We start from the raw sequence: 23,351 nt of genomic DNA on the forward strand, positions 1-23,351 counted from the left end.
CGGATGGTCGTGTATTTCCAGAACCAGAAACTCTAATTCTGGGGCCATATTATTTAAGATTTTTCAAAGGTATGCATTTGCTCTCGTTTTGGTGTCACTTTCTACATTTATCTCAGCACAGCTTTAAACTGCGATTTCGCAGTCTGTTAACAACAGTCCCATGCAGACTCCACACATTGGGACCATATTGTTTACGTTTTCTCAAAAGTATACATTTGCGTTACTTTGTAACTCGTCTGTCCTTTTCTTTGTAAAGCAATGTGTGTGGCTAGTGATAGCCACTGTAGAGATTGCTGTACATTTTGCTGTGCGTTTTAAGATTCCACTAGCATGAAGCCTTTTTAGCGTTACCATCAGGTAACTGCCATTGCGATGTATCGTCTGTTGGTTGCCATAAATATTGCGAGGATGTCCCTGCCATTGCGATGTGGCCTCTATACACGCTTGGTTGCCATGAAAATTAAGACCATGTAATTGCCATTGTCACGTAACCTCTACACTGTTGGTTACCATGGTAGTTACGAGCATGTAACTGCAATTGTGACGTATCCTCTGCACTGTTTGTGGCCATGGTAGTTACGAGCACGTAACACTAAAAAATTTCTTGCAAGTGGGCCTGATTCAAGTGCATACAAATAAAAATCACCAAAACATCTACTGACAACAATTCTGTGCAACTCTACCATCCATAGTTGTATTATCTGGGAAACAAAATCGCGATATTCAATGAAGAAAAAACCACAACACAATAACAGGTATGCTGCATACTTATAATACTGAAGCAACGGCTACAAAACAAAAACAGGTTTGTATTATAACAAATAATTTAACAAAACAATAAAACAAAGATATATCATCACACAGGGTATAGAGGTGCTAAGCGCGTATTGACCTGTGTAACACTGCAAGTAATGTGTTACTAGTATTGTTCTTTAGGACTGTGAGGGTGATACCTAAATGTATTTATCTAAACAGCAAGCACCTGTTTTTGCCTCTTAGAACAGAGGTATGAGAGTATCAATTCACTTCACACATGCATATCAGATGCCAGTCACTGATACAAAACAACAACAACACTGAAATCAAGATGAAATTGTGGCACCAAAAAACGGCAAGATGTTTTCCTTTAAACCTGGTCAGACAACGGATTATCTTTTTAGTGTACGCGGTAATCTAGCCAGAGGAACAAAGTAAGGTCCAGCACCCAATGTTATAAATTCATCCCAAAAACGGCACATGAATCAAAATGCTGGCTTATAGCGCTAGGCAAAATACTTTTGTGTTCTAATGGTAAACTGATTTTGTAAAAATATCTCGTAGAGGTCAAGTGGCTTTGTTGAAAGCTGTATGTGGTATTGGTATTACACTCTTGCAATACCAAACAAAAAAGAATGAAAAATCCCACAGGAAGGAATGTCTTGACTGGGTGTGGTCCCTATACTACAACGTAAACCCCAAATTCCACTAGAGGTCAAGCATTCAGAATGTTTGGAAGGTATACTGTACCTATAATGAAATTTTTCTCATGTCTAGAAACTGTGTCTTAACCCAGAGACCAATTCCACAAAGCCGTTTCGGACTTATGTCAAAATTTAAGCCCTCTTCACAACGATCGGCTTTTCGTGCTGAAAGTTGAAATTTAGACACGTTTGTCGTAGAGTAACATAGATAACGTGGACAAAATTTTAATCTTTAAAGCCGAAAAATAAGTTTTACGATCGCATTTTAAATTTTGACTTCAGTCAGAAATGGCTTTGTTGAGTCGGTCCAAGGTGCTAAGCCACACTTACTGGCGACTTTGTATATTTGTGTTTTGGTATTAGTTGCACAAAATGCGAATTTCCAGTATTTCATTTCCAAATAGAGGTGGTATGTTACACTGATGAATATCACTTTTTGATATGACACTTTTGAATATCATCTTATACTACTCAAACAGCACTGCTGATAAACAAAAACATGTAAACGATAAACAGAGAACTGCAGTGAAATTTACGTATTTTGTACGTCATGCTAGTAAACTAGTATATACGTGATAAAGGACGACAAAATGTGTCGCAGGGATTATCTTTCACTTGGATAATATTACAAAATATTTATAGTTAATGGTGCAAAATCTTCAATTTCCGTACCATACAGTCTTAAGTAGGCGACACGTTTTTAAGTTGCTCAGGCCACGATAGCAAAATTAATGAGTCTGATACCCAGATGGTACCCTTTCGAATACTGCTGAAAAAGTGCCCTTTTAGGGTAAAATGGACGAAAATTAACCAATTCCACGTTTTAAAGTGAGCTCTGATTAAGATCTGCCATGAAGAAAGGATTTTCTCTAATGTTTTATGTTCCTCTAACAAAACAGTTGCCACTTATAAAGTTTTACTACACATAAAAAAGAACAAACATACAAGTTCATATTAAATGACGAGGAAATGAGTAAACTATACGTGAGAAAAAACGACTAGACTTTGAGCAGAGAGGGACCATTTCATACACCTTTACCTTTATCAACCATTTTTGAATAAACCAAAAGTGAAAATACTTAACATACATACAACATAAATACAGAGAAAAGTCTCTGTATTGTAAAACAGAATCCCAATATCACATTTCAGTGTTGTGTCAAGGTCAATCTAACATACAATGTATATTAATGATACGTCACGTGATGCCAATAAAATATAGTGGTATGCCATTAATTAGTTATAAGTTTAACTACAAGTACATAAACAGAAAAGTTTACTACTGCATTGTATATGGTTCGCATGCCTGTACTTCCTCTGGTTTGATAGGTCACTAGGGCAATGTTACAAAAATACACAACGCAATACTGAGAAATTATGGAAAATAATTGGTAGTCTACATGTCACGACCAACAAGTACTGTCAGTTTTCCCAGAATGCATTTTGACGCGTTCGTCTATAAATACACATTTCAGATTGGCTACTGCTGTGACTGTAAACACCAATCAATTTGGAGTGGGAGTGGCTGGATGGGGCATTATATAAATAAAGCGTGGCACACTGGTCCCAATTTTTGTACTTCCGGTATAGCACAACCCATGTTATGTAACGTTAACCCATAACAGTTCATCCATAGTTCATCCACAGTTCACAAAGTATATCGACAAGAATTACAGGGTTTGTTCATTTCTTGCTACACATCATAGCTTTCCTGACAAGAAAACTGACACACGTACTACTAGTGCTTCACCTAAACAACTAATAGATTACAGGTGTCGTATCTTTGATAGGAGTTTTTTTTTAACGTGTACACAAACTTGGATAAAGGATTACTTTCTCCACAAAATCAAGTGTTAATCAATGAATACATATGTCAGTACAATAAATGGTGAACTTCACGTAGCCTACGTATTAAAGCTTGACATGTAATTTGGAAATGGTAATATTTCAGCTAACGTAAAACTACAAAGTGAGGTACTGACAAATGAAGTGTGGAAAATTAATTCTTACGTCGTGCGTAAATCGACTTTGTGACCTTGCAACTGCAACAACCGGGTGTTTGGTGACTGAAAGCAACTGGGTTTTAGGCGACTGGAAGTGACTAGGAGCACATGAACGCAACTGGGAGCATGCAATCGGGCACTGGTATTAGTCATTTCATAGTTTCATAGCATTTCATAGCACCAGGGTTTCTTTCAAGGAGCAGACGGTGATATATTATATGAAGCTAACTGTGCGAAATGGTGATGTTTGGTCATTTCTCAAGTTCAAAGTACCACAGAACACTGGAACTATCATATTTGAAGGTTAGACACATTCTGATCACATTTCCAGAAAGAATTTCTCACCTAAAAGTTATAATTTTCATTTTAAGATGCTAAAACTGCTCCAATGCCTATCTCACAAGGGTTAAATTCGCTTTGTTTTCATTTCCAGTACTTTAGTCACGTGACCAAAGAGTGTGCTGGTGATTGGCTCAAAGCCGCCATGACATCACTGCAAAACCGTGAACATACTTGAACTTCTGATCATCCAGTTTAACATATTCTACTTTTCTGCGACCGGAAGCATCCAGTTGTCTCCAACTGTGTTAACTAACGACTGCTTGCACCCAGTTGAAAACAGTTTGCCCATAGTCTGTCATTGTGATATATCGCACACAACAGGTCCCGTGAAAATCACGTTGCTACGTCCGAGCTGACAGTTGCTTCCAGTTGAGGTTGACCTATGCGTACTGAAACTGGCCAGCCAGTCGTGACTGCAAGGTTTCCTCAGACTTTTCGGCACGAGTATTGTGCGCAGGTCGAATATGTCGAACTGGACCCAGTTGCTGAGGGTCCCAAGTCGATCCAAGCCTGGTCTTAAGCTTGTGTCTCCTAAAATGAAGGTGAATGTAGGTCTAATTTCAAATTTCATCATTTTCAAAAGTGACATTGTTTGTGAAGTTAAAAAAAATCCATAAACAAAAAAAATATACACCAATAAGCACAAAAGAAAAAAAAAACACTACACATCTTAAATTCTATTATCTTATCCCGCATTTGTGCATAATGCACAACATTTGTTTTAATAAGAATTCTATTTCCTTTTTGGGGTAAAAAATGTTTCAAGGGGATAATTCTGATTTGGATGAAACGGTACTACCCAACTAATCAAACTTAACATACATAATTTCCTTTAGTCATCAGTAAAGGCTGCATATGAAGACTAAATACCAGTACAAATTAAAAGGTAAAGTTTTGAAACAAAATTCCAGCGAGTCACTATTACTACTGTTGTTTTTAAAGAGAAACGGATACTATCCCATATGCTTAATTCAAGCTTTTGTAAACTGAATTGATATCAGTAAAGGCTGCATATGAAGACTAAATACCAGTACAAATTAAAAGGTAAAGTTTTGAAACAAAATTCCAGCGAGTCACTATTACTACTGTTGTTTTTATAGAGAAAGGGATACTATCCCATATGCTTAATTCAAGCTTTTGTAAACTGACTTGATACCTTAATCATACCCGTAATAATTATGGCAATAAATCTGATTTAAACTTGTACCTTGATGACACTTACTTTGTCAGTACTTGAGTCCTTGTCAGCAATTTCGGGTCCAAGATCATCTCTGTTCAAGTAACATTGTCTTCATACGAAATGAAAGTTACATGCAGCTCAGAATATCCTATGACACACCAAAACTGTTTTTTGGAACAAGTTTGAGGTCTGTTGACAATTTTGCAATGAAATGAGAGAAGGCTGTCTAATGAGGAAATTAGTTACAAAAGTGGCTTCTCATTTTGGACATGTAAGGCCACACCAATTTTAATTGTTTTACGGGCACAATAAATCTTTTTTCAAGATTGCCAGAGGTTCTAAAAAAACAAATAAACCTCAAAAAAATCTAATTTGTGAGGAAAAAGTAGACTGTTGACAATCTTTCTTGATTGTGGGGATATTTCCATGATCATAAAGTGTTGACAAACAGGAAAATCATAAAAGCATCAAGATAGGTAAGTAATAAAAGCGTAGATTTTCAGCTTTATATTTATTCAATTTTTGTTTTGTTTTTTTAATGGCTTGCCCATAAAGACAAAATAAAATGGGCATTACCTTAATAAAAAATAAAATTCGAATTCATTTCAGTTAGTTGTCAGTGTACTAATGATTTGTTACTTTGGAAGTTTGTTCTCTCGATTACCATGTCAATGTAGATAATCACGATTTACCATTTCAACCTTTTTTGTTTTTATTTTCAGCTTTTTTGTTCTTCAAAAGGGCCTAGCCGTGGCCATGCAAAATTACAATACTCAACATTAGCACTGATGTAAAATTAATTTATGTACTCAGGATAAATTTCTCAGACAGTTTGATAAGAAAGAGAAAAAAAATGAAAAAAGAAACCCTAAAGTCTTAAAACCAAAACACCAGTTCTATTGATCTTTAATAGAAAAGTAATTTGAGGTAATACCCTACTGGGTAAATGTACTTAAAAGTTCTATTTCATAGCATTTATTTGTATCTGAAAATGCAATTCATGGGGCTACTTTAAATGTTCATTTTGAAAACAGAATTTTTCACAGGGAAAATTCAAGAAAAATGATGTTAACCCTTTATGATTAAATGCCAGGCTATTTTTGCTGCTCTGTCTGGGTGTATTAGCATGAGCAGACCCTGAACTTCTTTAAACTTCATGGAAAATTGGTAAGTACCATGCCTGTGACCAGAGCTCTTTGTAAAAATTAATAAATTAACAGTGAATAATTAATTATACACGTACCTGTTTGCACCAGATAAAATGACTAAACCATTTGTTGTCAGAGTCAAATCACAAGATTTTCTCCTACACTATACATATAGTTTCTACTGGAAGAGTTAATGAGATGCAAAGTAATCTCTAACCTAACAAACATATTATAGAAGTCTTTCAACATTCTTAAAAAATTCATCAGAACCTCTAACTTTAATAAGTCCTTACTTGTTTTCTAATTCTAAAGTAACACTGGAATCAAATTTGCGTGTTTTCAATATCACACATTCAAACAAATACAATGTACACGTTTTAAATACCATGGCATTAAGTTCCTTACCAAAATAACTTGTTGAAGTCTCACCTTCTTCAAAATAGTTTATGGTGCATACAATTACAAACTCCTAGTAAGGAGCTTGATTTAGAACATTTGTTGAAAAATACAAGTTACCCAAAATACACTGACTAGTTTTGTACATGAGATCGTGGTAGCTACAGGTTGAACAACTTAACAGAGAGGGCTAGGTCAAAGGTCAAAAATGTCCTTAAATTCCATTGGTTGTGAGTCAATGGAAACTAACCAATCCTTGTCATGTTTTGACTGGAACGTCCACCTGAATGGCCAACTCTGGAAACAGGCGTTCCAAAATCAGGTCGAGGAAAGTGTACAGAAAATGTCTGCAAAGAGAAAATAAACTTCAATTAGAATTTCTTCAAACAGACATTAAATCAAATATTGTTGACTGATGTTGTAAGAGTAAAAAGTTAGTCAGCTTGATTCTCATTCGTCCACAGCCTCCTGACTAGTGCTTAGATGTCCAATTTGCAGTGTAAAATACACCAATAATGAAAACTTACACACATAGTTACCCTAAAACACTGAATTTGGTATTTTGAGATTTTTAACTTGGAGTTTCATCATATGCTTCCAACATTATTTCAGCCAAATTAAGTAGCTACCAGAGGCTCGTCCTACCAAGCAGTCAGAATTTGAGCCTGGCGCAAGTTCCCTCACAGTACACACTTAAGACATATGTCACCATCGTAAATGCGCTCAATGTAGCGTTGCAACTGCTTTGTAGAAATGTGTTCCAGAGGATTACAGTGAATTAAGCCTAGTCATAATGGTCTTTAGTGGTACTGACATGGAGACACGGATTGAGCCTCAAATGCCAGTAGCCTCTATGAGACACATTCGCAATACAGACGACTGCAATTGTTTCTACTCAAAATGATATCTATTAGTACATGGGAGCTGGACGATAATTTTCACCTGATGGCCTATGACGTAAGCTAGTAGTGACATGTTTACTAAATTAAATTTCCATTTCACTGAAAACTCCTCAAGGCATATCTTAAATGTCATTCACAGGAATGTGTAACAAAACCAGAAATGTCCAACGTATACTGTTACTTTGAAAAGTTTCCGTTTTATTACCAACTGAAAGCAAGCTTCAGCCTCAAACTTCAAAGGTCAATGTCCAGGAGTAGGTGCATGTGTAGTAGTGGATAACCTTTAATGCGAATGTGGCTTATAAATGACACTCAAACCACATGTTACACAAAAGATGGAGTTACTTCCCTTGACATCACCTCCAAAGCAGAAATTTTACCTGTTGATTTTCTGATTTTCCACCGAGTCAATGGCCTGGGTGATACCATCCTCCAGGTCCTGATCTCCAATAAGGGCCACAAGAAACTCTGTAATGAGGAGCAGCCATATTTAAAATCGCCACATGAGTACAGCTGTTTAAACTTTTACAAAGCATGAAGACTGTAAACTGTCCGAGACAATATCACAAATCCTTCAGCACATTCTTTGGTATGCCTTGCGAGAAAACATTTACACTGTACGTATGTAATTTTAAGACACTGTTTGTGGAAGACAATAGCTCATCTTTAACATGACATTTGTCCTGCATCAGGCACTGACTCTTTTAGACAGCGGGGGTTATGGAGATGATCAGTATTAAACCTGATACATTGTTGGAGCAGGGGAGGTAATAAGACAAGACATGACATCTGTAAACTGATACCACGTCAAGTGTACAACACACGAATGCTGAACATCTTGCTGAAGAGCCAGGGTTAGTTCCATTAGCTTGGCTAGAGTCAAGATCTGAACCTTCATTAGGACATGAAAACTGCAACCTTTGGAGTATTGTATTTGTACAATGTTGAAACACTAAAAGGTAGTTGTATTTTGAATTGCTACACTCTTACTTCGGGCCAACCAATGTTTGAACTGTTACATCGTTTTCTGTTACTTGGCCTTATACCTGGGAAAAACTCCTTCAAGGCTTTTTTTGCCTGTGCGTTAAGTTCAGCTCTCTCCATTTCAGATAAAACCTCTTCGTCATCACTCGCTAGCTTCCCCTTCGGCCATATTGTCTCCCTTAGCAACTCCAGATACAGACAGCACTGCTCACTTGACGACAACATAGTCACCTGATCTTCCAGCCATCTGATTGGTCCAACAAAACAATATGCAAAGAAAAATTCATAAAGAAATATATCTAATATATTATAACAGACATCTTACTGGCATCAATACCATAATTTTTCAACTTATTTACTCATTAATTTCACTGATGTTTCATTTTTATTTTGGTCACTGGTTCTGTAAGTGGATTTAAATGAAACATATCCTGTCAGGTGCTGAAAAAAATACATCCAGCCATAGACCCCAAGTACAGATAATGACACTGATGGAAGGACTACAGATTATAGAAGAAGTACATATGATGGAAGAACTACATATTACAGAAGAAGTACATTTGATGGAAGAACTACAGATTATAGAGGAAGTACATATGATGGAAGAACTACAGATTATGGAAGTACATATGATGGAAAAACTACAGATTATAAAAGAAATACATAAAATGGAAGAACTACAGATTACAAAAGAAGTACATATGATGAAAGAACTACAGATTACAGAAGAAGTATATATAATGGAAGAACTACAGATTATAGAAGAAGTACATATGATGGAAGAACTACAGATTATAGTAGTACATATGATGGAAAAACTACAGATTACAGAAGTACATACGATGGAAGAACTACAGATTATAGCAGAAATACATATGATGGAAGAACTACATATGATGGAATAATTAATGAAGATGAAAGAACTACATGTATGTATAATGGAAGAGCACAATACAAGTACACTGTATGATACAGACCATGGAAGAACACACAATGGAAGAAATATAAATGACGGCAAATAACAATACTGGAACATCTGATTGGCAAAGGAACAATAGATGATGAAGAACACAGGACGGCAGAAAAACAGATGATGAAAAATAAACCAATAACAGAAGAGAAATGTCACATACAAAGAAAAAAGTAAGACAAAAAACAAAGCATTCAGAAAATACCGCCTGATTAAGTAAAAATGTATGAATTTCAAAGTTACTAACCAACTGAGCCCTTAAATCAACAAGAAAGGCCAAAATCATTAAACAGTGACAACTATGACTGTTTATGGTATGCGTAAGGATCGCAGGGCATTGACTTAGTATGTTATTTAGCTGTAAATTATTGCGATGGTGAATGACACTGCAGGGATTATGTGCACAAGTTTACTGCAGAGGTCTTTGATATGCAAATTGTGAACTGCACTTGGCAATCGGTGTACTATGGGTGGCAACTGCAACCCTGTGAATGGCTGAGGAAATGTTGAGCTATGAGATAACTGATACGCTAATCACAACTGATGATTGGCTATCTGTGTTTTATGGGTGGCCACTACAACTCTATGACTGGCCAAAAACTTTAACCAAACCCGACACTGACAGTGACAGTGCCACTGCTCCTGTCACCGGCAGCATCTGATCCCCCTCCCTTTTAAGGTGAGTTAAAAAGAAAGAAAAAAAGACAGATGGTTTAACAAGTGTTTTGCAAATTGCATACACCTGTCTCTTACCTGTCCAGGGCTCTGCCAGCCACAATTTGGATGACCTCCATGACACTCTCCCGGCACACCCAGTTAGTTTGGCCACGCAAAGCTCGCGCACCAAGGTCAAGTATAGCACGGGCCAATGGAATCTCACTGTAGCACCTTTCATCCAATCCTGAGGAAGATGGAAATAACGGCTTGCTAAGAAGGCAAATGCAGTCATTATGCCACACCAGTTTAAACTGTTCTTTTAAAGGTAGAATAAATCTTTTTTTTCTATGTCAGAGGAGGGTTAGAAAAATAAAACTTGAAAATCAGGTAATTTTTGGAAAATAAGGATTAATCCAGCCATTTTTCCTGCTGAACACATATTTCATAAATTTCATACTTGTAAAGCCTTGAAAAACAGGAAATTCATAAAATGCTCAAAATAGGACAAAATACAAAGGTGGATTAGGTTTTTATTTATATTGCATTATTGAATATTTCAGTCTCGTATTAATACATATTAACACTGATGACATAATAATATCACAGAATTTGCCTTGAATTCGATGGTTAAATTTAAACTCCAAAAGTCAGTTCTTTCTCTGTGAAAAAAACAAACTTCACTAAATACATGATTATCCTCCAGTCCTAGAAACTACTCTTCCTATATACTTAATTGCCAATTTCAAATGTTAAGGGCTGGTGCTCTTGCACAAAGCGATAGTAGGCCAAAAGCTGATTGCAATTACCATGGCAACATATGTGTGGCAACATATTTGACAAGTGTCTCCACGGTAGTTACAATCAACTTAGCCCACGATCACTTTGCCCATTACCAAAAAACGTTATGATGTTCTCCACTTTGACCTTGACCAACCACTAGACTGACCTTGAGACGTGGGCGGGTCTGGTGTTGCTGAGCCGTCTCCGTCTGATCTATGAGGAACATAATCCATGGAGTCGTTTTCCAAGTCAATTTCTCCTAACCTATGGTCAGATCCTAAATTTGGTTCTCCCGAGTCACTCGGTAAGGAATGTGTCGGCATTTCATCTTGCTGAATCCGGGTGAAGTACTCATCCATGAATTTGTCATACGCAGCCACGTGAGGGTGCTGTGGGAAGAAAATGAACCATTTTCTGAACAACTGTGGTAAATTTCAATTCGGGTTTAACAACCTTTTAACCTTAGGTTGGTCACACCTGTATGAAGTCTCCTTGTCGTGTACTTGTAGTTCAGTGTTCAATCCGTTGTGTTAAGCACTCAACTTAGCTATACTCATTTAATCTTTGGATTACTGTTTACCTAACAGTTTAGTTTGGTTTTTACCTGTTTTCATAACCCTAATTCTTCACCATTTTCGACTGCCTCTGCATCCAATATTTTGTGTAAGGGGGTAGGGAAATAAACTGGACAGTTTTAAGAAGCTTGCATCTTAAGTTACAGAATTATATCATACAGTCATTTCATACTATTAAAATTGTATGCATAAATTCCACTTAAAAAAGTGCTTTTGTGATTGAAAAGGTTGACGATTTACAGTAATGCCATACTCATGCAAACAATTTTTCATTATTCCAAAGATTGGCAGCATTGAGAGCAGTCTGACCAAAGGACAATTATATGTATAAAAACTGATGGTTAAATTTCAGGATCAACAAAGTTACAGAGGGATTAGGACTTAATAAAGACAGCCAGATTTGAGTTCCAAAAGTTCAAACAACTGATACAGGTTATTTGAGTTACAAAAGTCCAAACAATTGATACAGGTTATTTGAGTTCCAAAAGTCCAAACAATTGATACAGGTTATTTGAGTTCCAAAAGTCCAAACAATTGATACAGGTTATTTAAGTTCCAAAAGTCCAAACAATTGATACAGGTTATTTGAGTTCCAAAAGATTGCAGACTTAGGATAGCAAAAGTCCAAACAATTCAGGTTGGTTTCAGAATTTAGGTCTTCATACACCGAAAAACTTTTAAAAGTCTGAACAATTAAGGTTGTTTAACGTTTAAAAAACAAGAGGCCCTAAACCTTGGAGATTCTCCAGCTATAAAAATCTGGAAGGATTAATTGTATTAATGATTTACGAGTTCGAGTGAAAGGAGTGGGAGAATTAAGGCCATGAAAATCTAAATATTCCCATCTAATTACTAAGTGCATTTACTTCAGGAAACAAAAGATATGATGATAAAATGAGGGATTAGTCTTAATAATTATCCTCGTACTGACCTCTTGCTGAATTATGCCAAAGTTCAGCTCAATGTTGTCTTCATCCCAGGTCACGGCCACCTCCATGACTTTGGCCTCTGGGTTGGAATCTTTACGGGACAGACTGGGCAGGACATCTGGGGTCAAGTTCGGCAGCACAGTGGCAATTCTGCCAAACACTCCTGACATGGTGCGCACAAACATCTGAGGAAGACATGACAATACTAATGGTTAGAGAATTCAATTCTTCTGAAATTAAGGCAGTTTTACACGCTGATTTAGCCACAGTTTGAAATTCCAGTGTCTCACTAACAAATTCTGTTCTACTTTCTACATCTATCCACTGTTATCAGAATGTGATCAGAATAAGGTGTTTCCCAGACACTGAGACACCCTCCTGCCTAAATATATGGGCAGTAATAATTTAAATTAAATATATTTTAAGTTTTGATAAAAAATATTTCACCTCTGAGTGATGTTGTACAGGATGACCAAAATGTTATTAAGCTTCACAAGAGTTCAAGGTGAACTCAACAAACAAACGAACAAACTGTCATGAAAAATCAAGGTATTTTAGACAGAGACAATTAATTTATTCTAGTCTGTTTCAAATCATTCTCATGTTTGGAAATTTAGAATTCAATCACAGGATTAATAAAAATGCTAAAAAGCCAAAATGGTGCAACACATACCCTGATTCCAAAAACCTTTTCATATAAGAAAGTAGCAATATTCATTGCAATATATGCAGATTTATACTTTGATTTAGCAGACAAAACTCCACTGGTTGGATTGACATATGTCAGGGGTTCACAAAAAGTATAATTTGATCAGTTCACGCAGAACAATGCCTTCAGAATATGAATGAATAAACAACTTGAAAACATTTGAAAAAGTTGAATAATAAAAGTACCAAGAATGAAAAGAAGCTAGCCTTTTACTTCCGTCAAACAAGATGAAGATATACATAAAGTACAAATGTTTTGTGTCAAAGCTGTCCGTACTTTGTCTATTCTGGGCACGGATAACTCAGGTGCCTTCCTGACAAATGCGATGTGCGATCGACCTTCATACGCCAAAAACTCCTTGATCTCTTCACCATTACAAACTGGCTGTTTCTCTATCACCAGCTGTGGACAACAACAACAACAACAGCTTTAGTAACATTGGCTGATCTACTGAACAGCTTTGCATGATAAATAAGTGAATTAACTCATTAACTTTTGGACATTCTCAATACTTTTACCTTAATGTTGTAAGTTATCCTCAGGAGAAATGGCAAATTAAACCTGTTCAACATACAACTTCAAAACAACTCTCTAAATGCTTATTAACACTGTTATATCATCGGACATGTTTATTACACAACTACGCCATCAATGGTGTTGCTGTGAGTTCAAGTCCAGCTGATGCCTGTCAAAACGAACTTCTTTAGGAGTTACACAGCTTATCTAAGTATGTTATCTGAAAACACAAAAACAAGTGAACATGGCTTTAATAGTTCTCTATTTTACTACATCTGTAGATAGGAAGATATACATCTGTATGGATATAAATAAGCTGTTTTCATCTCACCAACTGTTTTCATCTCACCAGCTGTTTTCATCCCACCAGCTGTTTTCACCTCCCCAGCTGTTTCTATCTCACCAACTGTTTTAATCTCACTAGCTGTTTTTATTCCTCTCTAACGTAATGACATCCTCATAGGATTTGCAGTATGTGATATGGTTTATTTCTTCACTTCAAAATTGTTTTTTTTTTACCCTAACAAAATTCTTTACTTAAAAAATGGTGGTCAGTTTTAGGGCTGCAGGAAACTTAGCAATTTTTTAGTTATATGACAACGAGGAGTCATTAGGTGTGTGCACATATACCACATCTTCTTGTGGCAGCTAAAGTCCATGCTGCCAAAGTGCTGTCATCACTGAAGTATCATGCCGAAGACACCAGACATGACACCCGACCCATTCACATTATACTGACACAGGGCCAACCAGTCCTGTTTCCTTGCTCTAACCTCTCAGTGCTGAGCGCCAAGCTAGGCAGTGACAAGCACCATTTTAAGAGTCTTTAGTATGACCCGACCTGGGTTTGATCTCAAGTCTCCTGACTTTGAGACAGACACTCTAACCATTAGGCCACCCAAGCGTTCCAGCCCAGGATAAACCACAGGCCTTTGGCAAGTTTGGTATATTCTAATGTTCCAATTGTGATGTTCAGATGTGCACAATATATTGCTGTAAGACAAGAGGTCTTCCACAAACATTAGTTATGCAAATGACCATACAAGGGTCCTCAATCATTTATTGTCCCCCTAGGCCCCCAGAAAACTGGGAGTCGGGCATTGTACAAAGTGTGAGATTTATGTGTGGAGAGCGACAACTGTGTACCTACAGATTACCCACTTTTATCCACAATGATCCTTTCATTGAAACACATGTACCCTAATTCTTCAACCTTTTCAACCACCTCTGCAACCAATATTTTTACACATTCCGAGAGAACTATGGGGTGTAGAGACATAATGATGTCTCATGAGCTCGCATTTTTAATGACACGAATCAATTTTGGCATCATTTTCATAATAATTGTATGCATAAATTATATTTGATTGGTGTTTTACGTCGCAGAGCCCAAGGGAAACCCATGACCATCTGCAGGTTGCTGACAGACCTTCCCACATATGGTTGGAGAGGAAGCCAGCATGAGCTGGACCTGAACTCAAAGCGATCGCATTGGAGAGAGACCCCTGGGTCATAACGCTGCGCTAGTGTGCTAACCAACAGAGCCACAGAGGCCCCTAAATTACATTGAAAAAGGTGAATCAGTGGTTGAAAAGGTTAAGATTTACAGTACATCTTATATATACATCATTTTCCTTGTGTCTTGGCATTAGCAAATCATTAACTTTCCAAACAGAATGCCTCAGTATATTATGGATCTCTGCTCTTGGGCCCTCCTTATAAACTTCTTTACTGAACATCCACAAAAATAACCAAATAAGAAAATGTCACAAATTGTAGTGAATGCTTTTCTTCTTTAATTTTGGTAATGAAAATTTTAAGGGCTTTAAAGAAATTAACATGAGAGGAAAATACAACCCCTCCCCCCCCCCTTCTTTCAATATCCCAATAAAAACTTTGGAGTAGGGCCTTTTTTAGAGGATCGGTCGGGTTATGTCCAACAAACATATTCATAAGCACGGCCTTAGTTTTCGACATATTCATCTGAAGAAGCTAATCAATGTTTATAGGTCACAGCTTGCTTGATAATCAATATGGGGTTTCTTAAGACATTTGGCAGCCATCACTGCTTTGCATAATTTGACACTGGGGTCATTGTACTATAAAGTTATTCTGAGAGTTGTTTAAATACTCTCTGTTAAATGTTGACATTCACCTTTTATTGATTGAAACTTAGCACTAAGGTATACAGTATGTATCTCCCAGATGTAACACATTTCAAGTCAAGGTCAACTGCAATACAGCTGGGCATCAAACAAAGCCCAGATCTAACAATTCAGACTTGATCACAGGGCTACCAAAGAGCTCACCTGTAGGAAACACATGAATGCAAAACTTCAGCTGGCGATATGCTGTACATTTTAAAATAACCACCCATAACATTTACTTCAACATTGCTTTCCCCTTTATTGGATCCTGTCGCTGATGTTGACACTCGGTGTATGACATACGCTAAGCCTCTACAAATTACAGGCAAAAATACCTGGTGCTCACCTTTAAAAATTTCTCCAGGTATTTTCGCCGCCCTTCTATCGCAACTTTGTCCATGTTACCAAATGGCAAAGACATCCAGCGTTTTGGTCCCTTAATATCTGAAAAACAAGTACACGTTTTATTCTGAATTCTTCTGTGAATGTTGGAAACTTTTATATTGCTGAATGCACATGTATGTAACTCATTGTGGTAATTAATACCACTATGACAGATTAACTCATTCATACCTAAAAAAAACATTGATACAACCAACAAAAGCCTCCGATTTTATGTTTTGAAGAGTCAACATTCAGACTGTCTTAAGAGTTTCCTTTCCCACTAAAAGAAAAAACAAGAAATAATATAACCTTTGCAAGTTTTGGACAAGGGGTGGACACAGACCTGAATGGCAATAGCCATCTTTTTCGGACAGGCTTTCGTAATTTTTTAAATCAACTTTCAATTTCAAATTCTTGCTAGGCCATCTTAGAGAAACTGTGAACACGACATGTCGTTCATACCAAGGAATAGAATAGCTTGTACCCAATAGATTAAACTGATAACATGGTGGCACTTAAGATTTTCTTGATAAGTGTGTTTTTCCTTACTCTGAATAGTTGGACAATATCACAAAAAATAAAAAGATATGCTTTGAATGGGGTACATAATTAATGCATACTATAAATGATCTAAAATTTTGTCCACAAAAGTGTATTTTTAGAGGCAAATGTCAGAGGAATGTTCCAAAATATTATTTTTGTTGCTGAAACTTATACTGGTGAAGCAGAATATCATCCCATGTTACAAACAAACCTCAGAACACCTTTCTAAAATCAAAATCTCAAAATCTCTCAAAACTCTCAAAATCGGGCGAGTTGGTCATACACAACATTTATGGTCATTTGGGTACATACACTTGGCCTAGTGTTTTCTTTCAAAACTAAACAACAATTCGATGAACTTGACAGTGTTAGAGAAACTTTCAACCAATCATATTCCCTTTAATAGTCTTTACACAGGATTAAGTAATTCCAAACGCTGTCGTTACCTTTTAGACATGGCTTGTAAGTCGGGTTATCTTCCAATCGCGCCTGAAGATTCACAAACTCGCGGAATCTCCGCAGAACCGTGCCTTTCCTTAGCACAACTTCTCCATCTGCCCAATACCAAGCCTCAAACTGAAATACCACAACACAATTTAAGAATATTGTAATCATAATACTTTGACAATGTAATGATATGCTTCGATACGACAAAATGTGGAACATATTTAAAATTACAGACCTTAAAACTGCGATCCTCTCAAACTTCAAACGTTACACGCTGAGTGTGAAATGCATGTAATAATCATCACTTACAAAGATACTTTGAAATTAGGTTTGTTCACTTGTTTGATTAATCTGTTTCAACTTAGCTTTGCGGTAATCAGCACAGTGTTTCGCTTAGCCAGGCCAATTTACCAATTTGCATGTTTTTCCCCCTAGTAGTACAACCACATTATTGATATGGGTGATCATCAGTGGACAGTTAGTCAATCATACCAGTGATAGAAAGAGGAAACTACGCTTACATTATCAATGGTGGCCTACAAGTATAACAAAAATTTTGCATTCTCTAACAAGTTTTTGTACACATTTGACTAAAACAATTCGCTGCATTTTGGCATTCCCAATTGTTCTGCCTTAGGTTTATGTGATTAACAAAGGACATCAGCGATAGAACACAGCCGTTTGTGTATATGTTGCTAGTTATGTCAAAGTTGGTGAAAAACTGAAGTGAGTTCAATGATTGTGTGAGCTCAGGAGGTTCCTGAAATGCTGACTCAGCTTATTTTAACCAAGGCTTCATAACTACTCAATCATGAAATAAGCCCTCAGAATCCAGAGGACAATAAAACCAGTTGCTGCCACCTCCTGTTGTACATGTATTTATTAACTGATCTGATTAATTGTTATTTAATTCTTTTCACAATACCATGTAGGCTACTTCGGTCTGTTATGGAAGTGAAGGAAAACTAATTGAACCAACGACCTTTGGCAAGTTAATGGCAAATTCTCACATAAATCTAAACACCTGCTGAAAAGATTAAAAAATTCTTGGCTCCAAACAAAGGCTTAAAAGGCCAGGTTTGAGCAGGATTGCTGGCTCCAAAACAAGGGCTTAAAAGGCCAGGTTTGAGCATGATTACTGGCTCCAAACAAAGGGCTTAAAAGGCCAGGTTTGAGCATGATTGCTGGCTCCAAAACAAGGGCTTAAAAGGCAAGGTTTGAGCATGATTGCTGGCTCCACAACAAGGGCTTAAAAGGCCAGGTTTGAGTATGATTAGTGGCTCCAAAACAAGGGCTTAAAAGGCCAGGTTTGAGCGTGATTGGTGATCCCAAAACAAGGGCTTAAAAGGCCAGGTTTGAGCATGATTGCTGGCTCCAAAACAAGGGCTTAAAAGGCCAGGTTTGAGCGTGATTGGTGGTCCCAAAACAAGGGCTTAAAAGGCCAGGTTTGAGCATGATTGCTGGCTCCACAACAAGGGCTTAAAAGGCCAGGTTTGAGCGTGATTGGTGGTCCCAAAACAAGGGCTTAAAAGGCAAGGTTTGAGCATGATTGAAGGCTCCACAACAAGGGCTTAAAAGGCCAGGTTTGAGCATGACTGGAGGCTCCACAACAAGGGCTTAAAAGACAAGGTTTGAGTATGATTGGTGGCTCCAAAACAAGGGCTTAAAAGGCCAGGTTTGAGCGTGATTGGTGGTCCCAAAACAAGGGCTTAAAAGGCCAGGTTTGAGCATGATTGCTGGCTCCAAAACAAGGGCTTAAAGGGCCAGGTTTGAGCATGATTGCTTTTAATAGAAGGCATGATGTTTTATTTTGGGCATGACTGATGACAAAAAACTAACGGCTCACAATTCATGGTTTGACCATGATTAATGGCTCAAAAAGAAATGACCAAAATTCATGGTTTGGGCATGACTGATGGCTCAAAAACACGGGCTTAAAATACAAGGTTTGGGCATGACTGATGGCTTAAAAACAAGGGCTTAAAATAGAAGGTTTGGGCATGATTGATGGTGCCAAAATTAATGGTCAAAATTCATGGTTTGGCAATGACTGATGGCTTAAAAACAAGGGCTTAAAATACAAGGTTTGGGCATGATTGATGGTGACAAAACTATGGTCAAAATTCATGGTTTGGCAATGACTGATGGCTCAAAAACAAGGGTTTAAAATACAAGGTTAGTGCATGATTGATGGCTCATAAACAAGGGCGTAAAATACAAGGTTTGGGCATAATTAATGGTGCCAAAACTAATGGTCAAAATTCATGGTCTGGGCACGACTGATGGTTCAAAAACAAGGGCTTAAAATACAGGGTTTGGGCATGATTGATGGCGCCAAAACTAATAGTCAAAAACAAGGGGCTTAAAATTCATGGTTTGGGCATGACTGATGGCTCAAAAACAAGGGCCTAAAATACAGGGTTTGGGCATGATTGATGGTGACAAAATAAGGGCTCAAGTCAATAAGAACTATCTCAACTACATGACCCACTCATGAAATGTTCTTATCCATGATTTTTTTTATACTGTAACAGGCCCACGTATACAAGTATGCACTGGTGCCCAAATTCTTGCATACAACAAAATTTAAATTTATGAACACATTTCACTATTTATACCATAATTCATATTCCTCCCATAATTCAGAAGACAGTGCATTAAAAAGACACACAGACAAGTTTTTACTTTTGATTGTTTAGATGACAATAATGATTAAACTGGTGTGTCAGAATAAAGTATGCAAATATTCCCACCATGTTTAGGCCAAAGATATTACTTAAATTTTCGTGCCAATGATAAGCCACACTAATTCCAGAATTCACTCTACACCAAAACATGTCAGACTTAATCATGGTGATAAATGAATACAAGTGAGTGAGTGAGCGAGTGCTTGGGATTTAAGGTCAAACTTAATTTTTCGGTCCTATGACGACGAAGGAATCCTTAGAGTGTGTGCAGAACAGATTTCCACTGCTCTTTGCTGCTTCACTGAGACGTCTTACTGAGGGCAAGAAAGCCGCCCCTCCCATGCCATTACACTGATACGGGTCAAACAGTCATTGCACTATTCCCTTCATGCTGAACGCCAAGCGAGAAAGTCACAACTTCCTCTTGCAAGGTCTTAGGCGTGACTCGACCTAGGATTGACCCTGGATCTACTGCTCCCAAAGCGGAGACTCTACCAAATGTGCTATTGGGGCCAGTCTGAATACTAGATACTAGTGCCTGTGACCTAATTTAAATTTATAATAATAGCAAACCATTCAATTCATTATTCTGTACTCAGGAAGTTTTCAACCATTCAGTGAAGGTCAGTTTGTGGGTGGAAGAAAGGGTGGAGTTAAACCACTAACCTCTGGCAAGTTACTCACAAGCTTACTGACAAAACTGTCAAACATGTGATATACAGATATGCATGCAATATTGGTGGAAGACAAGTGGTCATCAATGAACATTGAACTGCTCCTATCTTAGCTACATGAGCATCATTTACAGCTTATAGTCACCAAGTAAGTGCAGGAGCGTTTATTTTAGTACCTTAACACATGCTTCATTCCTTGTTCCCTGGCAAGCTCACCCATCATGCCCTAAATCAAAATTCAAAGTTTCACTTTTTGCCAAAAAGGTCTCCAAAGGTGAGATTATGATTAAAATACAGCTGAAATGATGAATATGATAAAAGCAAACTGTTCCGTCGCCCGTATCAATTTGCCAAATTGCTCTGGCTGGAAAAAAGGAACCAAGGGCCTTTGGTCAAATGCTCACAAACGGCAGTAAAATTAATATTCTCTTTCACAGCAGACTGGAAAGACATGAAAATATTACACAAGATGTTAATTCATAGATCAATCTGCATCTTTTTCTTTTCACAAACCTCAATTTTGTAGATGGTGTAAGAACTGGACCCTTTGTTCGCTATGGTGTCAGTGGTTGGTATGGCAACACTGTGGAAAAGACGTGATTTACTGTCTAGTACCCTGTATTCGTCAGGTTTGCATACGGGCATGCAGTTGGCTAGTGCGCTTTCAATGTCTGTCGAGTTAGGAATGTTTCTGGCCAAATTTGCCCAGTTTTCTTGCGGTTTGTAAAGTTGGATTTCGGATTCAATATCAGCATCTTCTGCGTCTTCAACATCAATGTCCAGGTAGAAGTTTTCCCTATGCTCGTTAGTTGTCTCCCTGGATGAAGTACACAGCTTAGAATCAGTTGATTCGTTGGATAAGTTTCTCTTATGAGAACCCTGCTTGACTGACGCTGACTGTAAGTTAAGGCCTAAAGTTTCTGAATCTTGACTCTCTGAGTTGAATGAAATGTAACATGGATTTCGCATAATATCGCAACCTCCATTATCATTAAGCCCCTGACTTAAGTGACCATTATTTCTTAAATCACTAGCAACTGAACACTCGCAGGCATCAGGGCTCAGTTTTGTTCGTATACTGGGCCCGAGAAGAGTCACAGGCAAGGAACAGTCCTTAAAATCGTCAGTAGGAGATGTATCACCTGATTCTGAAAAACCATTTAAATGATGACCGTATTCAGAATTGGCATCTCTAAACTCCAACACATAATCTATGTTCTCTGTATTCTTGGGTGAATTTGGCCTTTCTGGTGAAGAAAATATCTGACTGTGCGGGCGAGGTATTTTTGGATGTGGCCTTGACACACTTCTTGATTCAGCAGCAGTACCAACGTCATTGCTGCCTTCTTCAAAGACGCAAGCAGCAGCTTCCCCATTTGGTGGTTGTCGCTCTTCTGTCATCTCCCCGGCTTCCTCTGCCAAATCAGCTGCTCCTATCACTGAATGTCTCCTGAATATCCGAGGGCTGTCTTTCGCAGTAACATTTGTAACAGTTATTTCTTCGTGTGGTGTTACCTTAAAATGTTTCTCTACATCACTCTCTGGATTTGGATAGACCTCCTTGTCTCCGCTTCTACTTCTACCCTTACCATTCTTCATTTCACCAGATTCAGCCCCAGAATTTTCTGCTGATAAATCGGATGTATTTTGTCGTCTGATTTCATTCCCATCATTCTCGTGTGAAGTGTTGCAGATTAAAGAAAATGTTTGAATATCACTGGAATGTGTCGTGTCATGGAATGTCTCAACTTCTTTTGTAATAACTTTCTCCTGCAGTGTGTCTGAGTCGGTGAAATCTACACTCTTGTGTCCCGTGCCAGAATTGTTCCCAAATATTTCTTTGACTGCTTTATGTATCCACTCTGGAGATGACATCATCTTTATTAATGGCAAAACAACATTACAGGTGAGAATCTCGGTGACTAAAGCGCGTGCAATTCGACACCTGTGTATCTGAATTGGGAGAAGCCGAACTAATACAATGTCCACCAAGCTTCTCACATAGTTTATTTCTGACGTTTCATTTTCTAGAGCTACATGGTAGCCATACTTAAGCTCGAAGGCCTCTTCAAGGGAGCTAACTCTGGTTGTTGAGGAACGCCGCCGTTTTGGCTGACTCCTGACAAAAGCTTTACTTAATAAGACTGCTCCCAAATGCTGTTGGAATAGTTTGATAACATCACAGGTAACTTTTTTCACGTTGAGTTTTGCCAGGCGAGCTTTGCAAATATGTAACGTGGCTTGGTACAGAATTTCGTGAATTTCTTCTAGAACATCTGGGTCAAGGCTGATTGTTTTGTACCAAGACTGGACAAAATCTCTCATCACAAGATTTAGAAATCTCTCAATTTCATCATTCACGGTGTTAGCTTCTTTCTGAAGACTGTTGTTTTCTTTCGCTTCGCCCTGGCTGTCGTTGCACTGTGGACTTTCACAAGACCCTGCCGCATTCTGTGGCAGGTTCGGTGGGGGGCCAGAATTCGTGGCGCCGCTGTCATCCTCGATTTGTGTTGAGGGCTCTCTTACAAACAAGTTTAGAACTGACCCCACTGCATCTTTTACGTTAGACACAAAACTCAAAAGCAACTCACTTCTGTAAAGCTCGCCTCTTGTCAACGCCGTGTTACACTTGATATTCGTGAAGTAAACAGCGGCTGCGTAAACGAGAAGAAATCCAACGACGTGCAGCCAGTGCAAACAGGCGGCTGCCACCGAACACAACAACACCAGCAGAATCACCGACTTCTGTGGAGCGTTGAATCGGTGCCGATGATGTAACACTCTTTGGACGAAGCTATAAACAGCGCTGTCTATCTGGCTGTTGTTCCGAGGCATTTTCCAGCCCGATCATATTGAAGTTGTCACTTTTTAGAGAGATCTTTAGTATCACATATGCTCTATCGATAAACAGCAGCCAT

The 23,351-nt window shown here is 38.0% G+C and overlaps 1 protein-coding gene across 1 annotated transcript; it reads right to left on the reverse strand.

The window, feature by feature from the left end:
• Window positions 1-756: 756 nt before the first annotated feature.
• Window positions 757-23,351, reverse strand: LOC135463654 (uncharacterized). The gene is made up of 10 exons (XM_064741019.1): window positions 20,947-23,351; window positions 17,072-17,201; window positions 16,045-16,142; window positions 13,312-13,437; window positions 12,329-12,511; window positions 10,989-11,211; window positions 10,139-10,286; window positions 8,478-8,662; window positions 7,812-7,899; window positions 757-6,876 (listed from the first exon to the last, which is right to left on the reverse strand). The coding sequence occupies exons 1-10, from the start codon at window positions 23,266-23,268 to the stop codon at window positions 6,789-6,791; spliced, it is 3,591 nt and encodes a 1,196-aa protein (XP_064597089.1). The 5' UTR covers window positions 23,269-23,351; the 3' UTR covers window positions 757-6,788.

Source organism: Liolophura sinensis, chromosome 3 (assembly GCF_032854445.1).
Source record: "Liolophura sinensis isolate JHLJ2023 chromosome 3, CUHK_Ljap_v2, whole genome shotgun sequence".
NCBI lineage: Eukaryota > Metazoa > Mollusca > Polyplacophora > Chitonida > Chitonidae > Liolophura > Liolophura sinensis.

Bases quoted from the DNA above. Each gene is read 5' to 3' on its own strand.
- LOC135463654 (XM_064741019.1), bottom strand. From the start codon at position 23,268: ATGCCTCGGAACAACAGCCAGATAGACAGCGCTGTTTATAGCTTCGTC. The intron at 13,438-16,044 runs GTGAGCACCAGG...TGTTGTCCACAG, and splicing joins ACCTGGAGAAATTTTTAAAG to CTGGTGATAGAGAAACAGCC. The intron at 11,212-12,328 runs GTCAGTACGAGG...TTCTTCCCACAG, and splicing joins TTGGCATAATTCAGCAAGAG to CACCCTCACGTGGCTGCGTA.